The sequence below is a fragment of the Artemia sp. Qi Xiang Cuo genome, chromosome 5, assembly GCF_049724085.1.
Source record: "Artemia sp. Qi Xiang Cuo chromosome 5, ASM4972408v1, whole genome shotgun sequence".
Lineage (NCBI taxonomy): Eukaryota > Metazoa > Arthropoda > Branchiopoda > Anostraca > Artemiidae > Artemia > Artemia sp. Qi Xiang Cuo.
The window spans coordinates 22,446,104-22,466,558 of NC_142798.1; the positions used below are offsets into that span (position 1 = coordinate 22,446,104).

Sequence of the window (20,455 nt, forward strand, 5' to 3'; positions counted from 1 at the left end):
TAACCAATTAAATGCATATGCAACCTTACAACAAACTGGATGCATGTAGTCTTTTGGCTTAGTTTAGTCACCCCCTCAACTTTCCCTGAGAGTTTTAAATGAATACCCTTTGCTGTTCCTGAGATATTGCTGATATGCCCTTTTTATAACTCTGAGGAGTAATGTCATTCCTGGAGGTATAATTATTGGACTTTTCGACTATTGTAAACAAGATTACAATCTCAAATTTTATATAATGTCTTTGGAGGTGGAGGGGGAAACATAGGTAAAATGGGCATGGGAGGGGGCTGGTTGTTTTTAGTTACTTTTGACACTAAAAAGAGCAGCAGAACTTTCGAATTTCACTTAAATAAGCTACCTTCACAATTTCTACAACCACTCCGTCCACACGAAGTGGCCTGGTGAAAAAAAAATTAGGCTCACTGCCTTTTCATATGCAGCGCTATTGCGCTGCATATGACAGGTGACTTAACCAGGAGTCTAGCTGTGATATTTTTAAAATATTTTTTACTGTATATAGGAATATTATTTCTTGAGACATTTTATAGAATTATTATATTTCTTATAAGCATCACTTGAAAAAATTTTACTAAATAAATAATTATCGACAATTCTTTGAACAATATATACTCAAAAATAATTACCCTGTTTTACCAATTAAACTAAATAATGAAAACTTAAACTTAAACTTTATTTAAACTACATAAAAAAAACATTAACCCCAAACAGAGAGCAGAGCTCGTAAGGTTGGGTGTGTAAATAATGGGACATAAACAAAACAAAACATCTCGTCATAATAATAATAGATGTCTTTAAAAACAATAAAAACCAAATAGACATTAAAAAACAATCTTTAATAATTGCTTCTTTAAATACAGCTGAGAATTTTGGGATTGATCAATCTGAGTTTTATCATTTAGCTTATCAAACAGTTCGCGGTAACGAACTGTAAGTAAGGAGCCACCCGGCTCAATGGTAACCAAAACTCTAGAAACCGGGATTTTGATGCCAACAGATGCATCAAAAGAATAGGATTCTAATGCTGATTTCAAATACATAAGTTTCATCAAGTTTAGTCGTACCCATCAAAAGTTACGCGGTTGAGAAATTTGGCTGATTTTCGAAAAAAGGCCAAAGACCCCCTAAAAACCATAGAACCTTAATGAAAATGACACCATCATATTCAGCGTATTAGAGAACCCTACTGTAGAGGTTTCAGGCTCCTATGTACAAAAATGTGGAATTTTGCATTTTTTGCCAGAAGAAAGATAACGGATGCGTGTTTATTTGTTGTTTTTTTTTTCCCCATGGGTGATCGTATCGACCCAGTGGTCCTAGAATATCTTGGGTGGGCTCATTGGAACGGAAATTAAAAGTTCTAGTGCTCTTTTTAAGTGACCAAAAAGAATGGAGGGCAACTTGGCACCCTCCAACGCATATTTTTTTCTCAAAGTCCTCTCCTCAAATAGGCTGTCCCCTCCTCAACGCCTCGCTCTTTACGCTAGAGTTTTTCATAGCTTAAAAAATAGAGTTGTGTGAAAGTCAAACTTTAGCGTAAAGATCGAGGCGTTGAGGAGGGGACAGCCCCTTTCATATACGGAATAATTTCTGTTCATTTTAAATTTTAACGTCGCTCCTTACTTTCAGTTAAAAAAACTTGTTTTTTTATTTAATATTTATTCGCAATGAATGGCTTTAGATACCTAAGTCAAAACCTTGACCTTTCACATCTTACAAAAGGAATTCGGCATAATTCCGCCCACCGACGAGCCGAACAAGGGGGCGAAATCAACAGAGATTTATTATAGAAATGATTTTTAGGATTTTGAATTTGAAAATAACATAAGGAAATATTTACTTCACGTATACGCTTTAAATCCGACAAATTTAGGAAAAAGAATATCGTTTTCGTTTCAGATGTATCTTACAGTTTTGCTGGTCGATGTAAAAAATTTCCAAGTATTCTTACTGCCCTATTTTGTAGTACCTGTAATTGTTTCAAATGGGTCTAAATAGTATTAAGATAAACAATTGAGCAGTAATCAAACAGTTCGTGGTTACGAACTGTAAGTAAGGAGCGACCCGGCTCAATGGTAACCAAAACTCTAAAAAACAGAATTTTGATACGAATAGATACATCAAAAGAATCAAATTTTAATTCTGATTTCAAATATATAAGTTTCATCAAGTTTAATTTTACCTATCAAAAGTTACGCGCCTGAGAAAATTTGGCTGATTTTGGAAAAAAGGGGGAGAAACCCCCTAAAAGTTGTAGAACCTTAATGAAAATCACACCATCATATTCAGCGCATCAGAGAACCCTACTGTAGAGGTTTCAAGCTCCTATCTAAAAAAATGTGGAATTTTGCATTTTTTGCATTTTGGTGTGTGTTTATTTGTTTTTTTTTCCCAGGGGTGATCGTATCAACCCAGTGGTCCTAGAATATCGTGGGATGGCTCATTGGAATGGAAATTAAAAGTTCTAGTGCCATTTGTAAGTGACCAAAAACATGGAGGGCAACTAGGCTCCCTCCCACGCTCATTTTTTCCCGAAGTCACCTGATCAAAATTTTGAGATAGTCATTTTGTTCAGCATGGTCAAAAATATTATAAGTATGTCTTTTAGGATGACTTAATCTCCCGAAGTTCCCGGGAGGAGGGCTGAAAGTTATGAACTTTACCCAATGTTAACATATAGTATTGGTTATTAGGACGTATACAGTACAGACGTTTTCAGGGGAGATTTTTCCTGGTAGTGGGGGGGGGTCGGGGGGTATGTAGGAGGAACTTTCCATGAATGAAGTTTTAATGGGGGAAGAGACATTGCTATGAAGGGGACGCCGGACTTCCCAGCATTAGTTTTTCAACTGCAACAGCAGCAACATCAAAACTTTAAACGAACAGAAAATATTACATATATGATTGGGTTCACCCCCTAGTCAATACCTCACTCTTTAAGCCAGAGATTTTTTAGTACTTTCATCAGAGCTTTTTATTCTAATTAATGGCTTTTGTGATTAAGCGGTCATTTTTAAAGAATTGGAACAAAATTCGAACTTTCGCTTAAAGAGCAAGGTATTGACTAGGGAGCGAACCCCTAATATACGTATTAAAAATATATGAATATAGAAGTTCGTTACGTATGTTAATTCGTAAGTTACGTATATTTATTACTAATAAAAACGTTCGTAAATAAAATTAAACAAGTTTCGAGAAAGCCATTTAACCAAATAAGAATAAATTAATATGAAAATTTTGTTTTAATTATTCATGTACAGTGAGCCAAGATCAAAACCTGCATTTATCCAAAAACGTTAAAAAATTAAATAAAAAAAAAACAAGTTTTTTTAACTGAAAGTAAGGAGCGACATTAAAACTTAAAACGAACAGAAATTATTCCGTATATGAAAGGGGCTGTATTTTTATTGTTTAATTTTTTTAAACAATAAAAAACTTTAGCGTAAAGAGCGAGGCGTTGAGGAGGGGACAGCCCCTTTCATATCCGGAATAATTTCTGTTCGTGTTAATTTTTAATGTCGCTCCTTACTTTCAGTTAAAAAAAACTTGTTTTTTTTTATTTTATTCAAGTAAGAAGCAATTGAAGAGTGGTAAATTATTTTTAGTATGGAAAATTGAAAAATATTTTTCACACGGTACATTAACCCAATATTTTGAGCAAGTTTAACTCTTAAATGATTCATGTGATTACGAAAGAAAACAATGGATCAAGAAAAACTCTTAAATAACGATATGACTGAACCCTACAAATTTTATTCTCGCCAGCCTGAAGCTCCTGACAAAAGATCAATTGAGTGGCTTGTTCTCAACGACCAAAAACCATAAATTCAGTTTTAGTAAAATTTGGTTCTAGATTATTAGAAACAAATCATATATTAACTGAAGTAATAGTTACAATACAATTTTCAATTAATGTAGTTGAATCACTCGCTTTAACAGATATAGATTTAACAGCAAATAGAATAGCAAAACTAATATTCCCCTGCAAACTTTACGGACGATCATTAATGTAAATCAAAAATAATAACGGACCTAATACTGAACCTTGAGGGACACCAATATCATTAAGGTTTTTTAAATTAGACAGTTTTCCATCAACATCTACCCCAATACTACGGCCACATAGGTATGATTTTACTAACTCAGGCATGATTTTTCTAAATGACTAAATGTTTTCACTTTTAAATTGTTTCTTGCACGTCCCCAACTTCAGTTGCTAAATATTTAGTATTTAATTATCTTTTGTTGGTTTAGGACTGTACGTTTTGTTTGTGTAACCTCTTTGCCGTATTGCTAGGAGCTTGGTCACAAAAAAAGTAAAATAAATAAATGACAAAAATCTCGTCGAGACAAGATCATAGACAGAAAAGACCTGCCACAGTAAGCAAGAATCTTCGACTCTTCCTATGCCAGCTAGTACCACTGGTAGAGCCTATGTTGACTACAGCACACGTGAAACTTCTGAATTTTGACCTCTCCAGGCAAATATCTGCAAACCTTATGCACTTTTCTACTTGGCTAAACCCGTGCCACGGTCATCCTTACACTCAAAATCTATTTTTTTGCCTAAAAATATACTGGTTCGAATTCACAGAAACGAGCAAATATTAAAGACAAACATCGGTGGAACAAGAAATAGATACATTTCTTGAACTGTGCTATTAACGAGAGCAAAAATACGAATTAGGTTAAAATTTAAAAGGGGGGTCTTGCTGAAAGAGTAAAGAATTACGGCTGAAGAAATCAAATGATGGTCGTAGACCCTATTTAGAAGAAGCTGAAGCAGACGAGTTTTCCAGTTAAAACTGCATAGAAATTCTTCTATTATGAGAATGGAGTATAAATTATTTGATTTATTATGCACAGCAAGCGTAAACGATATTGCACTTCTAAATACAAAAATCAAGCTTTTCAGTTTTCGTAACCTTTAATATATCACAGCATAAGCATTTTTGTATACATTTCTGATATTTTTTATTCTCCTCTAGTGTGAGGAGATATAGTATCCTTTCCTCTAAAACATTGTCATTATCACTATCAGTAATTGATAGCATCAATCGAATGGTTCCTTTAAAATATTTATCATAACCTTAAGAAATGGAAACATGGATCCAAAGAAATGGAAAATGGATCAAAAGTTAATCGTATTTTTCTTCACATAAGCTTTATGTTTGAGTCTGCACCTTTGTTTTTTATTTCAGGTGAACATCCGGCAGCAATGCAGCATGGATCAGCAACGTCTTCTGCGTCAAGTTTAATTGTAATTATAAGTATTTTGGTGATACTTGTGACAAGTTTGTGACTTAATTAGGATCCAGAGGTTGGCCATTATTTTTATGAAAGAGAAACAATATCCAGAAAAGATTGTGTACGTGTCATGGATAGGAGAAACAGTAAAACACTGCAACTAATGAGAATTGAAATGGTTACAAATGTATAAGAATTTTATGTTTGAAAGTGTTCAATCTGTAGAACTTTAGATTAATATTTTTTTTGTTTACAAGAGTGAAAGATTGAAAGAGTTTTATTCTTAAGTTGAGAAATTAAATACACATTAGACTTGGTAATATGATGTAGTGTTTTGGGTTAGTTTAAAATAAAAAAGGTCCGCTTTTTTAATCGATTTTCCATATATATATATATATATATATATATATATATATATATATATATATATATATATATATATATATATATATATATATATATATATATATATATATATATATATATATATATATATATTATGTTTAAGATGATAATTACTGGGCAAAAAAAAAAAAAAAAAAAAAAAAAAAAAAAAAAAAAAAAAAAAAAAAAAAAAAACTGTCAGTCCTAATCCAGCAATTGAGACAAATAGTGCACTTGAACGAGGCTCTCACCTTACACATCCATCCAACTACCTAGGACCAAACAGTATACATATATATAATATATATATATATATATATATATATATATATATATATATATATATATATATATATATATATATATATATATATATATATATATATATATATATATATATATATATATATATATATATATATATATATATATATATATATATATATATATATATATATATATATATATATATATATATATATATATATATATATATATATATATATATTTTTATCCAAGATAAAGCCCTTTGTTGAATCCCTCACGAGAAGATTGCAGAAGTTGCATAAGACCTTATTCTTGGACTATGAAGAGTACTATTGATGGGTTCAATATGCTTTTGATGCAATCATACGGCCAAACAATCAACCATCAAGCACATAAACAGATCCATCATCAATGAAATCATGCACATAAACAGAGCCATCAGCACCGCCGTTTTTATCAGAGCCGTTTTTTAATTGATTTTCCATACATATATATATATATATATATATATATATATATATATATATATATATATATATATATATATATATATATATATATATATATATATATATATATATATATATATATATATATATATATATATATATATATATATATATATATATATATATATATATATATATATAAATATATATAAAAAAAAAAAAAAATATATATATATAAAAATATATATATATATATATATATATATATATATATATATATATATATATATATATATATATATATATATATATATATATATATATATATATATATATATATATATATATATAAATATATACATATTTATATATATACATATATATATATATATACATATATATATATATAATATATATATATATATATATATATATATATATATATATATATATATATATATATATATATATATATATATATATATATATATATATATATATTCATGTATGTATGTATATGTATATATATCGTATGTCTGACAATATGCAAATATGGTTGGAATAGTAATATGCTTGGAATATGCAAAGTAAGGGAAAATTAGTATTATGGAAATTTTTGCAGAAGGTTGGAAACACGAAAAAGTTTCCATTTAGGGAGCCATTTTCTAATATTCCCTGGAGTTCCTTTGGGATTATATTTGTTGCCAGGTTTATTTCCCAGCCTATTCTTGTAGATTTGACAAAAAATCGAATCAGCGAAAAATAATTTATTTGTTTCTAAAAAGTTTTAAAATCTGATTTTTGCTTTCCTTTAAAATTATGGAAATGCTAACGACGCGCCATTTACTTACAGAAATGACTATTCGTCACGCCTAGATTTAACCTCTCCCCTCTCTCCTTAAGAATTTATCCAACTAAAGCTCTTTGTTGAATCCCTCACGAGAAGATTGCAGAAGCTGCATAAGACCTTATTCTTAGACTATGAAGAGTACTATTGATGCGTTCAGTATGCTTATGATACAGTCATACGGCCGAACAATCAACCATCCAGCACATAAATAGAACTATCATCAATGAAATCATGCACATAAACAGAGCCATCAGCACTCAAATCAATCACATAACCGAGCCATCAGCACTCAAATCAAGCACATAAGCCGAGGTTTGTCAAGACTATGTTAAAGAAAATATCTCTATTGGAATTGCAATAATCAAAATAATTTGGAAAAATACCCTAACCTGTAAGATTTGTATTGTACCGCTTTACCTTGCTGTTTTATGTTTAACCTTATTATAGATTTTTTCTTTTGTAAAACAGATTAAACTGTCGTATACAAATATTCACTTGCATCATAGCTTATACTCCCCCCTTCTTACTTCAAAAATTCTAATGGGTAGAGAAGTAGAATAAAAGGCTATTATTTGTAAATTTTATATTGTGATGGTTAATATCTGTTATTAGCAGTGACTAATTGAGTTTTAAGATTTTAAGCTTTGTGAAGCGTTTAGCCGTGTAAAGATAGCGTCGTCTGGAACCGAAGTACCAAAATTTTATATAGTTTAGTTACTTGGGACGAGTTACAGGGATGCTATCCTTCCCTTTTCTGCTAATTTGGCTTCACTACAATACCTATTTAAACTTATTCTTTCCCTAGATTTTGCAGTTCTGCTTACATTTAAATCCTAATTTTCACAATTCAGTCTCATCAAACCTCATCTTTGACTAAGGACTGAAGTTTTCAGGTCTAAATACTTTAATTTGTCGCACTGTGTACGTTCAGCTAAGCTTTTGTTAGAACGATTTTTCCCGCTTGAAATCCTTTAATCAGAAATCATATTTTATTTGCTAGAGACTTGTATAGCTTTCATTTAAATTGTGATGTGTATAAATCTTTTCCAGTGATTTCCTACGTATATTTTATTTGCCCAAGAACCGTCTTACTTATAATTTCACCTAATATATTACTTTCTCCTTTACAAATTAGAACTATGTCATATACTTTATCACTTAAAGCATGTCCATTTTTCTGCTGGGGAGAATTTATTAATATATCTCGAGTAGGAAACTGGAAGTCTTAGGCATTGAGCCAAATGGCCTCAAATTCACTTAACATAAAATTTCCAAGGGAGCAAAAATATAGCTGTAAGTTATAATGTGTAATCTTGAAAGGAAGTAAGTGGCACTGGATTTTTGTCATCTCAATACGGCAGCCTATGAATGAGTTCTGTTTTTTACTTTTTTCTGCGGAATCTTGACCAGCTTAGCATTTTTTTTTCTTTTTTGTTTAGTGAGCTAGAAAGTTTTTCAAACATATTTGACCAAATTTCTATAATTTTTTTTTTTAATTTAACTATGAAAAGTAAAATACATTTGCAAAAGGGTGTAACAAATGGTAAAATTGTAGAGTGATACCTGCGTAGAGCGATGCATTTCATTATTGTCACTAAGCCTAATTTCATACACCCAATGCTACTGATACTACTACTACTGCTACAATGACTACTACTACTCTACTACTTTTACTACTGCTACTGCTTATACGCTAAGTCATTGCAGAGCTAAGCTGCTAGAGGTGAAAATTGCTACGAACGCTCTTCCTCCGCCCCAATTTTTTCAAAGCTTCACTCTTTTTCCCCCTGCTTAAGCTCCGAGTTCTTTTATATCCTTTCGTATGACCGTATCCAGGCCTATTTAGGGATGACTTGCTTTTCGCTAGGCCCCAGACGGATAGCCGAAATGTACGAATTTCGGCAATCTATCCTTTTTTGACCGTAAAACGTGACCTAGTCGCATCCCAAACCAAACCTGAAAATTAAACCACAAACCCAAAAAAAGCCTTTTTAGCTGACACAAGCCTCTTGGGTAAAACAAGAAAAAGAAAAAAACTATTTTTTTTGGCTGTTATTTACCAGGATAAAATATATTGCTGGTAAAAACAGTTGAAACATTTTTATTTCCTATTCGGAAGCGTTTTCAACGGAAAAATATAGCTACAAAATACACAGCTATATTTTAATGAAACAGAAGCCAATGGAAAAAATAATATAGCACCCATAAGTAGTATAGGAATAATTACTTCTACAACACAGGTAGGAAGATTCCCATAGGATTTGTGCAACATACCCCCTGTTTCTACAACTTACCCAGGATTCCTGTTACACAATCCCTGTATTCTGCAACATACCCCGGGAGACACGCCCCCTTGGATCTGCAACGCCCAGGATTTCTGTGACATCCCCCCCCCCCAGATTCTGCAGCATGCCCTGGGAGACACGCCCCCTCCCTAGATTACGCAACACCCGAGATTCCTGTGACCCCTCCCCCTGTGTGGGATTCTAAACCCCAGGAATATCCTTATAAAACCTAAGGGTGTACGGGAAGACCTTCAGGGGTCTTTATCTTGTTCTTTAAAACCTTCATTTTCATTTTTTTAAAAACCAGTATGGGGGCTCTTGCATCCCAGGAGTTTTCTTAAACCTTCTTTCTCTTTAAACCTACATTATCATAAGATTCTCTTTAAAACCTATATTAGCCTAATATATCCCGATATATCATGTGGCCATTTTGTATCATTTTCCAAACGGCTAACTATTGATTTTTACTGGTCAACGGATTCCTGTAAGTCCAATTCCCCTTATTAATTCCTCGAAAAGAAGTTGCTAGTATTGGGCAGTAAACAGAATCCACCTGCCATATTGTTTTCCATCATAATTCCTGGAAATACATCTGTCTTCAAACATGGAAACCATCCAATTCCTTTGTGTCAGGTGGCGCTATAAATAGACGATAGAAAGGAGACGTTTCATCAGCATCGTTTTGGATTTTGAACATAACAGACCTTTCTAAAAAAGCGGATATGTCTCAATAGCAAGAAGTAAGTCTCTTTCTCTATTAGAACTTTTTCCATCTCCAATTTCCTTATAGTTTTGGCTAATCGAAATCAAGTCAGTAAGCCTCTTTTTCTATACCCCCCCCCACCTCCATTAAGATATGCATATTCATTTTTCGGGTAGTATAATTCCCTACACAAAATTAGAATTTAAAAGTCCATCCCCCCCACCGGTGATAAATTCATATTATTATGAATTAACCAGTCTGAAATTTTGATGCACTTTTCCGCTAATTGAAGCTTATTTCTGACAAATGGGTAAAAATTCTTTAAACAGGTACGCTGGGTTAAACCATAATTATTACCTCCCGCTAGAAGTTCACCCTTAGCAATAGTCAATTAGATAGAAGGGTCCCCCTTTTTTAAATCATATAAATTAGCGCTTAAGCCTAGCAAATGGTTTCAAAAAAAGTTGCTTTTTCTAATCAAAATAACGAGTTATTTTTTCTACAATAAACTTTTTATTTTCAAGGGGGTTGGTGTTAGTTATGATTAATATTTTCATATGGAGAATGCGATTGCTTCCCTTTTAAGTGGACAGTGTCTATTCTAAACAGGAGGACGGGGACCGTGCGTAAATTAAAGGGGCTCTTCTAAAAGGTGCTATGTAAAGTGAAACAAACTGCTTTTTCACGTGAAATGTAACTTATTAATGAAAGGAATGGACTCTTTAAGCAAACATGTACTTCTTTTGACAAAAAATAATTTGCCCCTCTCCCTAGTTGTAACTCCGAAGTTTAGTGATTGTCATGTAAATTTTTTTTTCTCACAAATTCTAGTATAGCTGTCTTGAAAAGGGGTCTATGTACTTATAGACCCCTTTTTTCTACGTAGTTGATTTCCAGATAGAAAATATTTATTGGAGGAGGACACTCGCCCCACAGCCCTCGGAGCAAGGGTATATACAAAATACCCAGAGAAGGTATTTTGAGGCCAGAATTTTATCGCCCGTTTAAATAAATAATTGGCCCTAATTTCGAATTATTGGCTTGAAATTAAAAGCATTAAAATTCTCAGGCGAATAATGGCATATTTTTAGAGATTTTCTTTTAAGCATAAGATACCTGCATATAAGGTTAAGCAGGAGAGAAAGGGTTTCAGGCAATGCTAAAGAAGGTGGGACGTGTTGAAATATTTAAAAAAACTTGTATAAATTATTTATAGCTATATTATAGCAAGAATAACAGCAACAAAATATAATTGAGGAATAGAAAATATTTAGGTAGATTATTTGATTACTTTAATTTAATACCCATCTTTAAATTTCTAGCAACCCCCTAGCTTTGATAAAGAAAGGGTAGAATGCAATGACATGAATTTAAGAAGGGGTTTCTGGAAAACGTTATTGGAAAGTATGATGATAGTGGGCAATACCCCTGTATTTTTATACGGTCCCCATATATGGGGCCCCTCCGTTAAGAAGGGTTATTTCATAAGATGCATTTTTTATGCTAAATCTTGTTTTCTTCTTTAGGAATTCCCGGAACTCCCATATCCATCAAAGAAGGCAAGAGGGGACAAAACGACCCCAGTAAAGGTAGCAAGGCCTTCAATGGTTCCTATGATGGTTCTTCCAGGCACGCCCTACACCAAGCCTTGGGCCCCCGTTAATATGACGCGCTTCCAGTGCAAGCTGCCAAGTGTCAAGCTGTTATCCCATCGGTGTTACCCGATCCTTCAATGCAAGCTGCAATAACTGGCCCTTCCAGGGCCACTCTAAACCAACCCCCTGTTCCCCATCATTCGATGACTGCATTATCGGAGCAATGTGAAGATGTGATCGTATTGTCGGTGCAAACTCTTTGACATTCTTTCATAAAGATTGTTTGTTGGCACAATAAACGCTGAAAACTAAACACGTAAGAACTTTTAACGCTAAAAACTAAATTTTTATGAGAGATATACTTTTCCAGATGCTGGAATATTAATGCTATTGACCTATCCTAAAAAATAATCAATTCTTCTTCTGGCAAATAAAGGCTTACTCGTTAGTTCTGAAGGCTTTTGAGGAGCCACTGCTGCTCAGATTAATAGTTTTGAGAGACTTTTCGCTAAAATATTTTCTCTGCTATTACCATCCCTTAGTTTGGGGGCACCTAAAAAAATAGCCAAAACTAGTGTTCTATTCTTGCCCTCTAAGAAGGTTATTTGAGGGCTCCTTATTTGAAGATCTAGTGTTCAAAACTTTTCTTTTTCACAAATAAAATACATGTTGGAGTAAGACTTTCTTATTCTTTTTCCAGGCCAAAGTCGGCATTGCCAGTTTAATTGAACTCCTAGAAGCTGCACCGGTGGACGACACCTCCGATGAACTACCGGCATGGACACACAATTTGCTCGAGATCTGACCAGACACAATTTACCCTCGGTAACTCTTTAAAACATAAGCTTTAAAATTCTTCCAGCTCTTAACTGCTTGTGAGAGGTCAATGGATCTAAAGAGGTTCTATGTACAGACCCTTCCAAGGTAGATATTCTCAATAAATCCAAAGGAGAGCCCTTTAGAGGCCCATTGCATTTATAACCAGTATTATGGGTCCAACGGGGTCTTTGGAGGCTCATTATATTTATAGCCAATAGTTTAGAGTCTTTGAGCCTGAAGGGTACCTTTGGAGGCTTATTACATTTATAGCCAGTAGCATGGGGTCTATGAGTCTGAAGGATCACATTGCCCTTCTAAGATTATTACTTACTAGTGAAGTCTTTCAAGCGCATTCTTAACTATTCATTTCTCTTTTCATAGGATGGTGTGTTCCAACGAACTAATATGCTCTTATTATTTTTCTAGGCTTACATACCGATAACAACATCGGACTTTCCAGACAATTCGTTTACTCCTCCACATGAAGGGGAACGCGAGAGGGTTTTAGTTGTGGGGGTGAATCTAGTTAATGGAGTCCCCCTATGTTGGATTTTGATGCGTTTGTGCGGGATCGTGGCCTTGATAAGGACTATGAATGGAACAAACAATCACCATCAAGTGAGCTCGAGACAGTACCAGCACTGCAATGTGATCGGGATGGAGCAGGACAAAGTGGTGCCGGTTCACCCCCTGTTTTGTCACATTTTTATTGAGCTAATACCGCTTTGAGCAATATTTACATTTTAGGGCTTAGTTTGGAGATCCCTTCAATAGTTTTACAAGTGTTAGTATCCATACGAGTCCATTTGACGTTGTACAATCGTATATCAGCAAGATTATGGCGGTTTTTGAAAACCAAATTCTGGAGGTGGGAGTGCAAGACAGTATTAAAGCATCAGTCACACTTAAAGTAATTTTTGTAAATTTAAGGACGGGAGACTTGTACACGTATCACCTGCAAACAGCGAAGCAAACACTTCACCCTGACTTGTACAGTTTTGAGGAAAATTTTTAATAGGATGGAGCGTTGTAATGAAAATCGGAGTGGGTTGATTGTTTTGTTTATCGAAAAATTAGAACTTAAAATTACACAATTTAAAAAAGAATATGCTTTAAGAGGTGGAAGGGGAGTTTAAAAAACATAATGCAGATTTGAGGGCTTGTGGGAGTGTACAACATTTTCTTTTCAATACGGCCTTAGTTTTTCAAGTATTCAGTCCTTGTCACGGGTCACAAAACTCGTTTCAATGATGCTATTAAGACACATTTGGATGTTTTAGTAGTTAATGGGGGCGAGGAGGGGTGCAACTAGATTTTAATTGTTTCAAGGAGAATTATTCTGTAACTCTTAAGGGGGGGACTTTTTGAAATGGCAAACAAATATTTAAATATTGGGGTTACCGTGACATAGTACGAATCAGAGTATGAAGAGGTTGACTTCAGTAAGAAAAAGGGTGTTTTATATTTCGTAATGGTTCCGTTCATTGAGGCAGTGAAGAACTGGGTATGGCTTCTCTACGAGCCTGCCAAGGATTCTGATTCAATTTGACATTTCTTTCATGTTAGAAATATTTTTTGGGTTTTAAGTGAAGGCAGAAAGGGGCCTGGCAGTACCTGCTATTAATATCCAATGTGTTTATCTAGATTTTATACAGAGTTAAAATTGAAATATCACTTGAAACACTGCAAGGGTCAAGGATATCAGTGCATGGAGAAGTGTCAGGGGATGATGCCATCTTACCTTTTAAAATTTTAAGAACAAGCTCCTGCAGAGCGACAAGGTGACATTATACATAGAATCTAAACTCATAAATGTGTGCGATCCATCAAATTTGAATCGTGTCAATGAATAGAAAGCCATTGCCATCTCTTTTGTCCACAAACGAAGAGACTCAGATTTTACCATCCAGTTGGTGGATGTAATTGAGACAATGGGTGGGGAAGATTGTGTAGGCACAGCTATGGTTGCACTAATTAGAACAGCTAATAAGGCAATTTCACGACTGCACAACACACATTATCCAAAGGTGCTACTACCAGAAGACGAGTTGGCCATTAAAAATAAAGATTTATGTTGGGTTTGCAAAAAAAAACATTATTGAGGGTAGTGGGGATGCGAAAGTCCGAGATCACAATCGTTTAGGTGATCCTTTCGGGAGGGAGAAACTTTTGGGGGGTCACGCATACATCGTGTAATGTAAATGTTAAGCAACAATACTTTCTACCGGTTTAAATGCACAATTGTAACTACGAATCGAAATTCATATTACCAGTGTTGGCAAATTCACAGAAAGGTGCAATTGTTGATGGCGTATGGGTAGATGGTTATAATTTATATAGCATCATACCCAAATCATCATAGATTTTGCTCGTCTCAGAAGTTGCTATTTCCAATCGAATGAGTCCTTTTTGAAGTTTTTATGACAAAGCTTTCAATAAAAATCTTATATGTCTTCAGGGCGTAACGTACAACCCTTGCTCCGAGGACTATGGGGCAAGTGTCCTCCTCCAATAAATATTTTCTATCTGGAAATCAACTACGTAGAAAAAATTGCTATCTCAAAATATTGATTGGATATGTTTGGGAAAATGATAGGCATGGAAGGGGTGTTAGTTGCTTTCCAATCCCTTTTGACCCTTAAGAAGGACACTAGAGCTCTCGATTTCCAATTAAATGAGCCCCTTTTGAAGTTAATACGACAACCCCTTCCATATGAAGTGCCTCTGGCAAAAAAAAATAAATAATTAAGCATTGAAGCCTTATGGCCTTTACTATAAGCAACCCTATAGCGTTGTCTCTGAAACACACGGATAAAATTTACGTGAAATTTTGGCTGTATATAGGGTATTATTCTTCAACTCCTCATCTGGTGATGGATTTAATTCTAAAAATTAGTGATGCGAAAAGAGGTCTGATCACCGACGTGGATCAGCACTTATTTGTAGATAGGTCTACACAGGGAGGGTAGATCCACTCAGGGTATGTTTTTCACGGGAATCATATCCTTGACACCAACTCGATTGGACACCATACCGGTGAAAAGTCGAATTTAATTTCCTTGGATATGAATTCACTTTATCCATTAACAATGTCTCACTTTTATTTGCGGTGTGGGAATTATCGATAGCTGGACGATCCTTCTGCTCCAAATTTTCCAACATTTACACTGTTGAAAAGAATGGACCACAAGAATTGTTTTTCAAGATTATCATGACATACCTTTGGAACTTCATGACTCGGTAAAGGACTTTTCCCATTCATAAATAGACTGGTGCCTAGGGAATCTTTAAGTCCCTATGATTGATCTTTGGTAGAGGATGGGGGTATGCACTAAATGCCTTCAAAACAAAAGCTGATTTCCGAAATTCATCCGAGACGGAATATTGCTGTAGATCACCTTCTTTTTGCCCTGGATGCTGACCTACGGTTTCAATGTCAAAACGATTCATAGAGCCCTCCAGTTTGATCAAAAGCCTTATTTGAAGACATTTGCTGACAATTTTGTCAAAAAACGATCTGAATCAGAAATATGTCAAAAAAGAGATCTGTAAACTCACTTTAAATTCGACCTTTGGTAAGATGTACGAGAGTGTGCGCAATAGGAGTCGTTGTGACGCTATGACCGACCCTAAAGAATGTGCTCGAATCATTGCAGGTCGAAACTTCGCACCGTTCACGGTCATAGAATCCAATATTGTCCTTTCATATAGAGAAAAAAAGCGTAAAATTAAAGAAAAATATTGCCGCAGGCAGTATCATATTATATATATCAAAGAAACTCATGTTGGAGTTTTATAACAATGGGTATAAGCCCCAATGGCCGGGGGAGGGGCAAGTTCAAGTGTATTATGGATACGGTGATTCACTCCTGTTCAAAGTTAAAACAGAGAATCTGTTGCACGATTTGTAAAACGGTAAGTACATTAGATCTCGAATGGACTTTACCAGCTCGGATGAGTCCGTTTATCCAGAGCTAGTGAAGCGCCAAGCCCAAAATCAATTATTAAAATTAAAATATTAGACGGGGATCGACTCGGTATCCAAAAGTATGTTTCCTGGTCCGAGGGTGTACTGTGAGGTAAACACAATTAGGTTACCAAAAACGTCTGCAAGGGGGTGTCTTTACACTTTTTAAAAGAAAGTTTCAACATTAATGCTTATAGGAAATGTCTGGACAACAATTTAGTTCCAAGAGCAAAAGTCATGGCCATTCGCTCTTTAAAGTATAAAAACTTTACAGTTGGAGTATAAAAAAATCCCATTCCCACCATACGGGACAAAGCCTATGTACGCACGGACGGTGCCAGGGTACTACCACACGGTCACTATCTTACTTCAGATCAAGTTGGTAGTATAGAATATGTAAAAGAACTAGGTCGAGAGAAAGCCTATATTTGGAGGTTGGGGGAGGGTGTGATCGGTCTGCAGCTCAGTAGTGTGTGTTTTCTAGTCATTTTTATATTAATTTTTCATTGTGCAAAGCGGTATTTGAAAGTTTTCGATTTTTTTCTTGCTTCCATCCTCCCTAATGGCACCTTCCAGCCACGGTTCTGGCCACCACGTCCTCCGGAGGATTTCGGTTACTTTTGGTACTCCGGGTGGGACCCATTTTCTAAGTGTCTTTTAAAATGTTCTAGTGTTTTCCACTGCATATTATGTAAATAAATTCAAGTGATTTTAAATATTTTTAATTGCTTATGTAAATATGGTTAAAAAAACTTGCAGTGCATTTATTTATTAAAGAAACCATGTATTCTCTTTCTTTGAGTATTTATTCAATATAATGATGTTAGGTTTGCTTAGTTGTATTTTGACATTGGTGGAGTATGTATCAATTTGGTTCCGTTGTAACTGAACCACCTTGTAGCTGAACCCAAGCAACTGAACCCCTGTAACTGAACCACCGCGCAACTGAACCACGGTGCAACTGAACCACCGTAAAACTGAACCACCGTACAACTGAAGCACCGTGCAACTGAAGCACCGTGCAACTGAACCCCCGTGCAACTGAACCCTCGTGCAACTCAACCACCGTACTTACATTGGGTAAAACACAAGTTAGAATCTTTACATGTTCAACCTTGTTGGAATTGTTTGCTTTTTTGATGATTTATGAAAATGCTATGTTTTGTTGTCACAAAAACAAAGAAAATCGGAGGTCATAAACTCTTAAATCTAGATTTATTTCACTTTTTTATGTCTGTTAATGGGGGGTTCTCTTTACACTGTCCCTTTCTACGGGTATAAGCGTTTAACCCCCTCCCCTGCGAAAAATTACCCTCCTCCACCTACGGAAACTCCATCAGCTGGAAAACACCCCCTCGCGAAAATTATGGTTATCAAAATTCAAAAATCTTCTTTGAGTCGTGTCTTTTTTATTTTAATTGAGAAGTTCCAAGGGACGTGGAAAAGAGAAATTTAGGTGTAAATCTTGCCCCCCCCTTCAAGCAAATACTTTCTTCTCTTGAAAGATTCTCCAGAAAACTCCCACAAAAAAAAATTCTGTATGTTTCTCAATGACAAATACTATCTGTAAGCAACAGACAAATAAAAAAACTTAAAAAGGAACTGAAACTTCTGCAATGGGGTTATCTGATTATTTTGTAGCTAGGAAGAGAAGGAGATACCTCAAAGGGTGCATTTTGATGCCAAAACATATCAGCTCTCATTGAGCCTTCAAATAAACGCAGAATTAGCTCTAAGGGGGAGACGACAGGAGGATGGAGGTAGAAATGGTTTGATAGTCTCCAGGTAATTCTTGTCTTTTTTTTATAAGCTGAAAGTGGTTCGAGACTACCCAACCGCAAGAGGTATTTTTTTTTAAGTGGAGAGATTTTCCACAGGTAGGTATTTTCTGGGAGGGAGGGGGTATTTTCCGTGAGGTGTTATTTTCCACGGGGTATTTTCCTTATGGGATGTTTTTTGCGAGGGGGAGGGGGGGGGTAAACGGTGGCTCTCACCGTCTACATACTTTATTTTTTTACCACTTTATTTATTTTGTTGTTTTAATTGTTTGGTATTTTCTACAATCGTAGTTGTTTATCGTTTGGTTTCAAAAAGGTTAACTACCTGCTTCGGTGTAGTGGTTCAGTTACACGATGGTTCAGTTACACGAGGGTTCAGTTGCACGGTGGATTAGGTGCACGATGGTTCATTTACATGGTGGTTCAGTTGCAGGGTGATTCAGTTGCACGGTGGTTCAGTTGAACGGTGGTTCCGTTGCACGGTGGTTCAGTTGTATGGTGGTTCAGTTGCACGGTGGCTCAGTTACACGGGGTTTAGTTAAATGGGGGCTCAGTTAAATGGGTGGAGTTGCACGGGGGTTTAGTTACACGAGGGTTTAGTTAAATGGGGTTCGGTTGCCTGGTGGTTCAGTTACACAAGGTTTCAGTTGCAAGGGGGTTCGGTTCTACGGGGGTTCAGTTGGATGGTGGGTCAGTTACACGGTGGCTCAGTTACATGGTGGTTCAGTTATAGGGATTCAGCTGCTTGTGGTTCAATTACACGGTGGTTCAGTTACACGCAGACAATCAATTTAAAACATCAATCAGATTATTTCTTTGCGGAGTATCAATGTCTGGCAAAACAACTTTTAAAAACTTCATTAATCTTTTATCTGAACTTTGTTTAAATATAACGAAAGGCAATATTCAACTGTCGGAAGGTGTCAGGCAACAGACGAAGTAATATCGTTCACTTGTACGTCCCCTAGCTTGAAAAAAGGAAGGAAAAAGCAAAAGAAAACGGCTTGTTCAAGCAGCTGGTAGTATCTTTTCATTGTTGCTGCCGATATCTCCTGACTTGTAAACATTATTCTCTAGAAATGGCTAAACCCTATAAAGTGACGCCAATTGAACTTGCAGTTTAAAGATAATCTTAGTTTAAAGATAAAGTTTAAAGATAAATTTATTAACAATGAAACAAGTGCCGATGATGAAAAATAACGTTGCTTCAAAATGCCCTTCGACGTGTCCACAAACATATATCTAACTTTGAAAGACCGGAAGTAAATGCTATTGATCAATCTTCTGAAAGTATTAAAAGTTTTTAAACTTTTAACAAGCAAATAAAAGAAGACGAAGAATGATCTTTATTAACATGTGTTGGAGACTTATTACCTCATTCTTATCGTGAACGAAGTAAAAGACTCTTGACTTATCTCGTTGAAAATGAACAAATTCACGGGAAAAAGAATGAAGTTATAGTCTAGAGCAAACCCTACAATCTAATTGATTTGTTATCCGATTGGATTGCAAATCGTAAAAGAATTGAATCCTATGATAGTCATTTATATAAATTTTAAAGTCGTCAAATTTTCCAAAAGTCTTATCCGGAATAAACATGATTTAAAACAATTAAGGTAACATGAAGAAATATCATAAGATATATCAAATGATAGCACGCAAAATGGGTCTGGTAAGGATATTAAAAGAACACGTTTTTCCACCTAATTTAGTATGCAAAAGGGTAGCGGACGACTCTCACCACGTTCATGCTCAAAATAGATCAAGTTTTTTAACGTGTTTATTAGTTAACAATACTCTCCCACTACAATTTCTAAAGTCACCGGAGTTGAAAAGAACCTAGCAAAAGAGTATTCACAAAAGGAATCCAGTTACACTCTTCATTGAAATCATCGGACCAGAGGTCATGACTATCGAAGAACTAAAGCCTTTCCCCCCTGCATATATTGCAAGCAGATCTTTTGCCTCTAGACGAGATTCAAAGACGTCATAATAGACCGCACAGGTGTGTTTTACTTGCAATAAATGTTTTAGTCGCTATGCATATGCAGTTCTATTGCAGTCAAAGAGAGGCAAGGAAGTTGCTAAGGGTA

The 20,455-nt window shown here is 35.1% G+C and overlaps 1 protein-coding gene across 1 annotated transcript in view; it reads left to right on the top strand.

Annotated features, from left to right (window-relative positions):
• Nucleotides 1–5,579, top strand: part of LOC148951953 (zwei Ig domain protein zig-8-like) — a 247,860-nt gene extending 242,281 nt beyond the window's left edge. Inside the window, exon 6 of the mRNA XM_089088770.1 lies at nt 5,220–5,579. Within this exon, the coding sequence (XP_088944896.1) occupies nt 5,220–5,320 (101 nt within the window). The 3' untranslated portion in view covers nt 5,321–5,579. The remainder of the gene's footprint in view (nt 1–5,219) is intronic.
• The last annotated feature ends 14,876 nt before the right edge of the window (nt 5,580–20,455 follow it).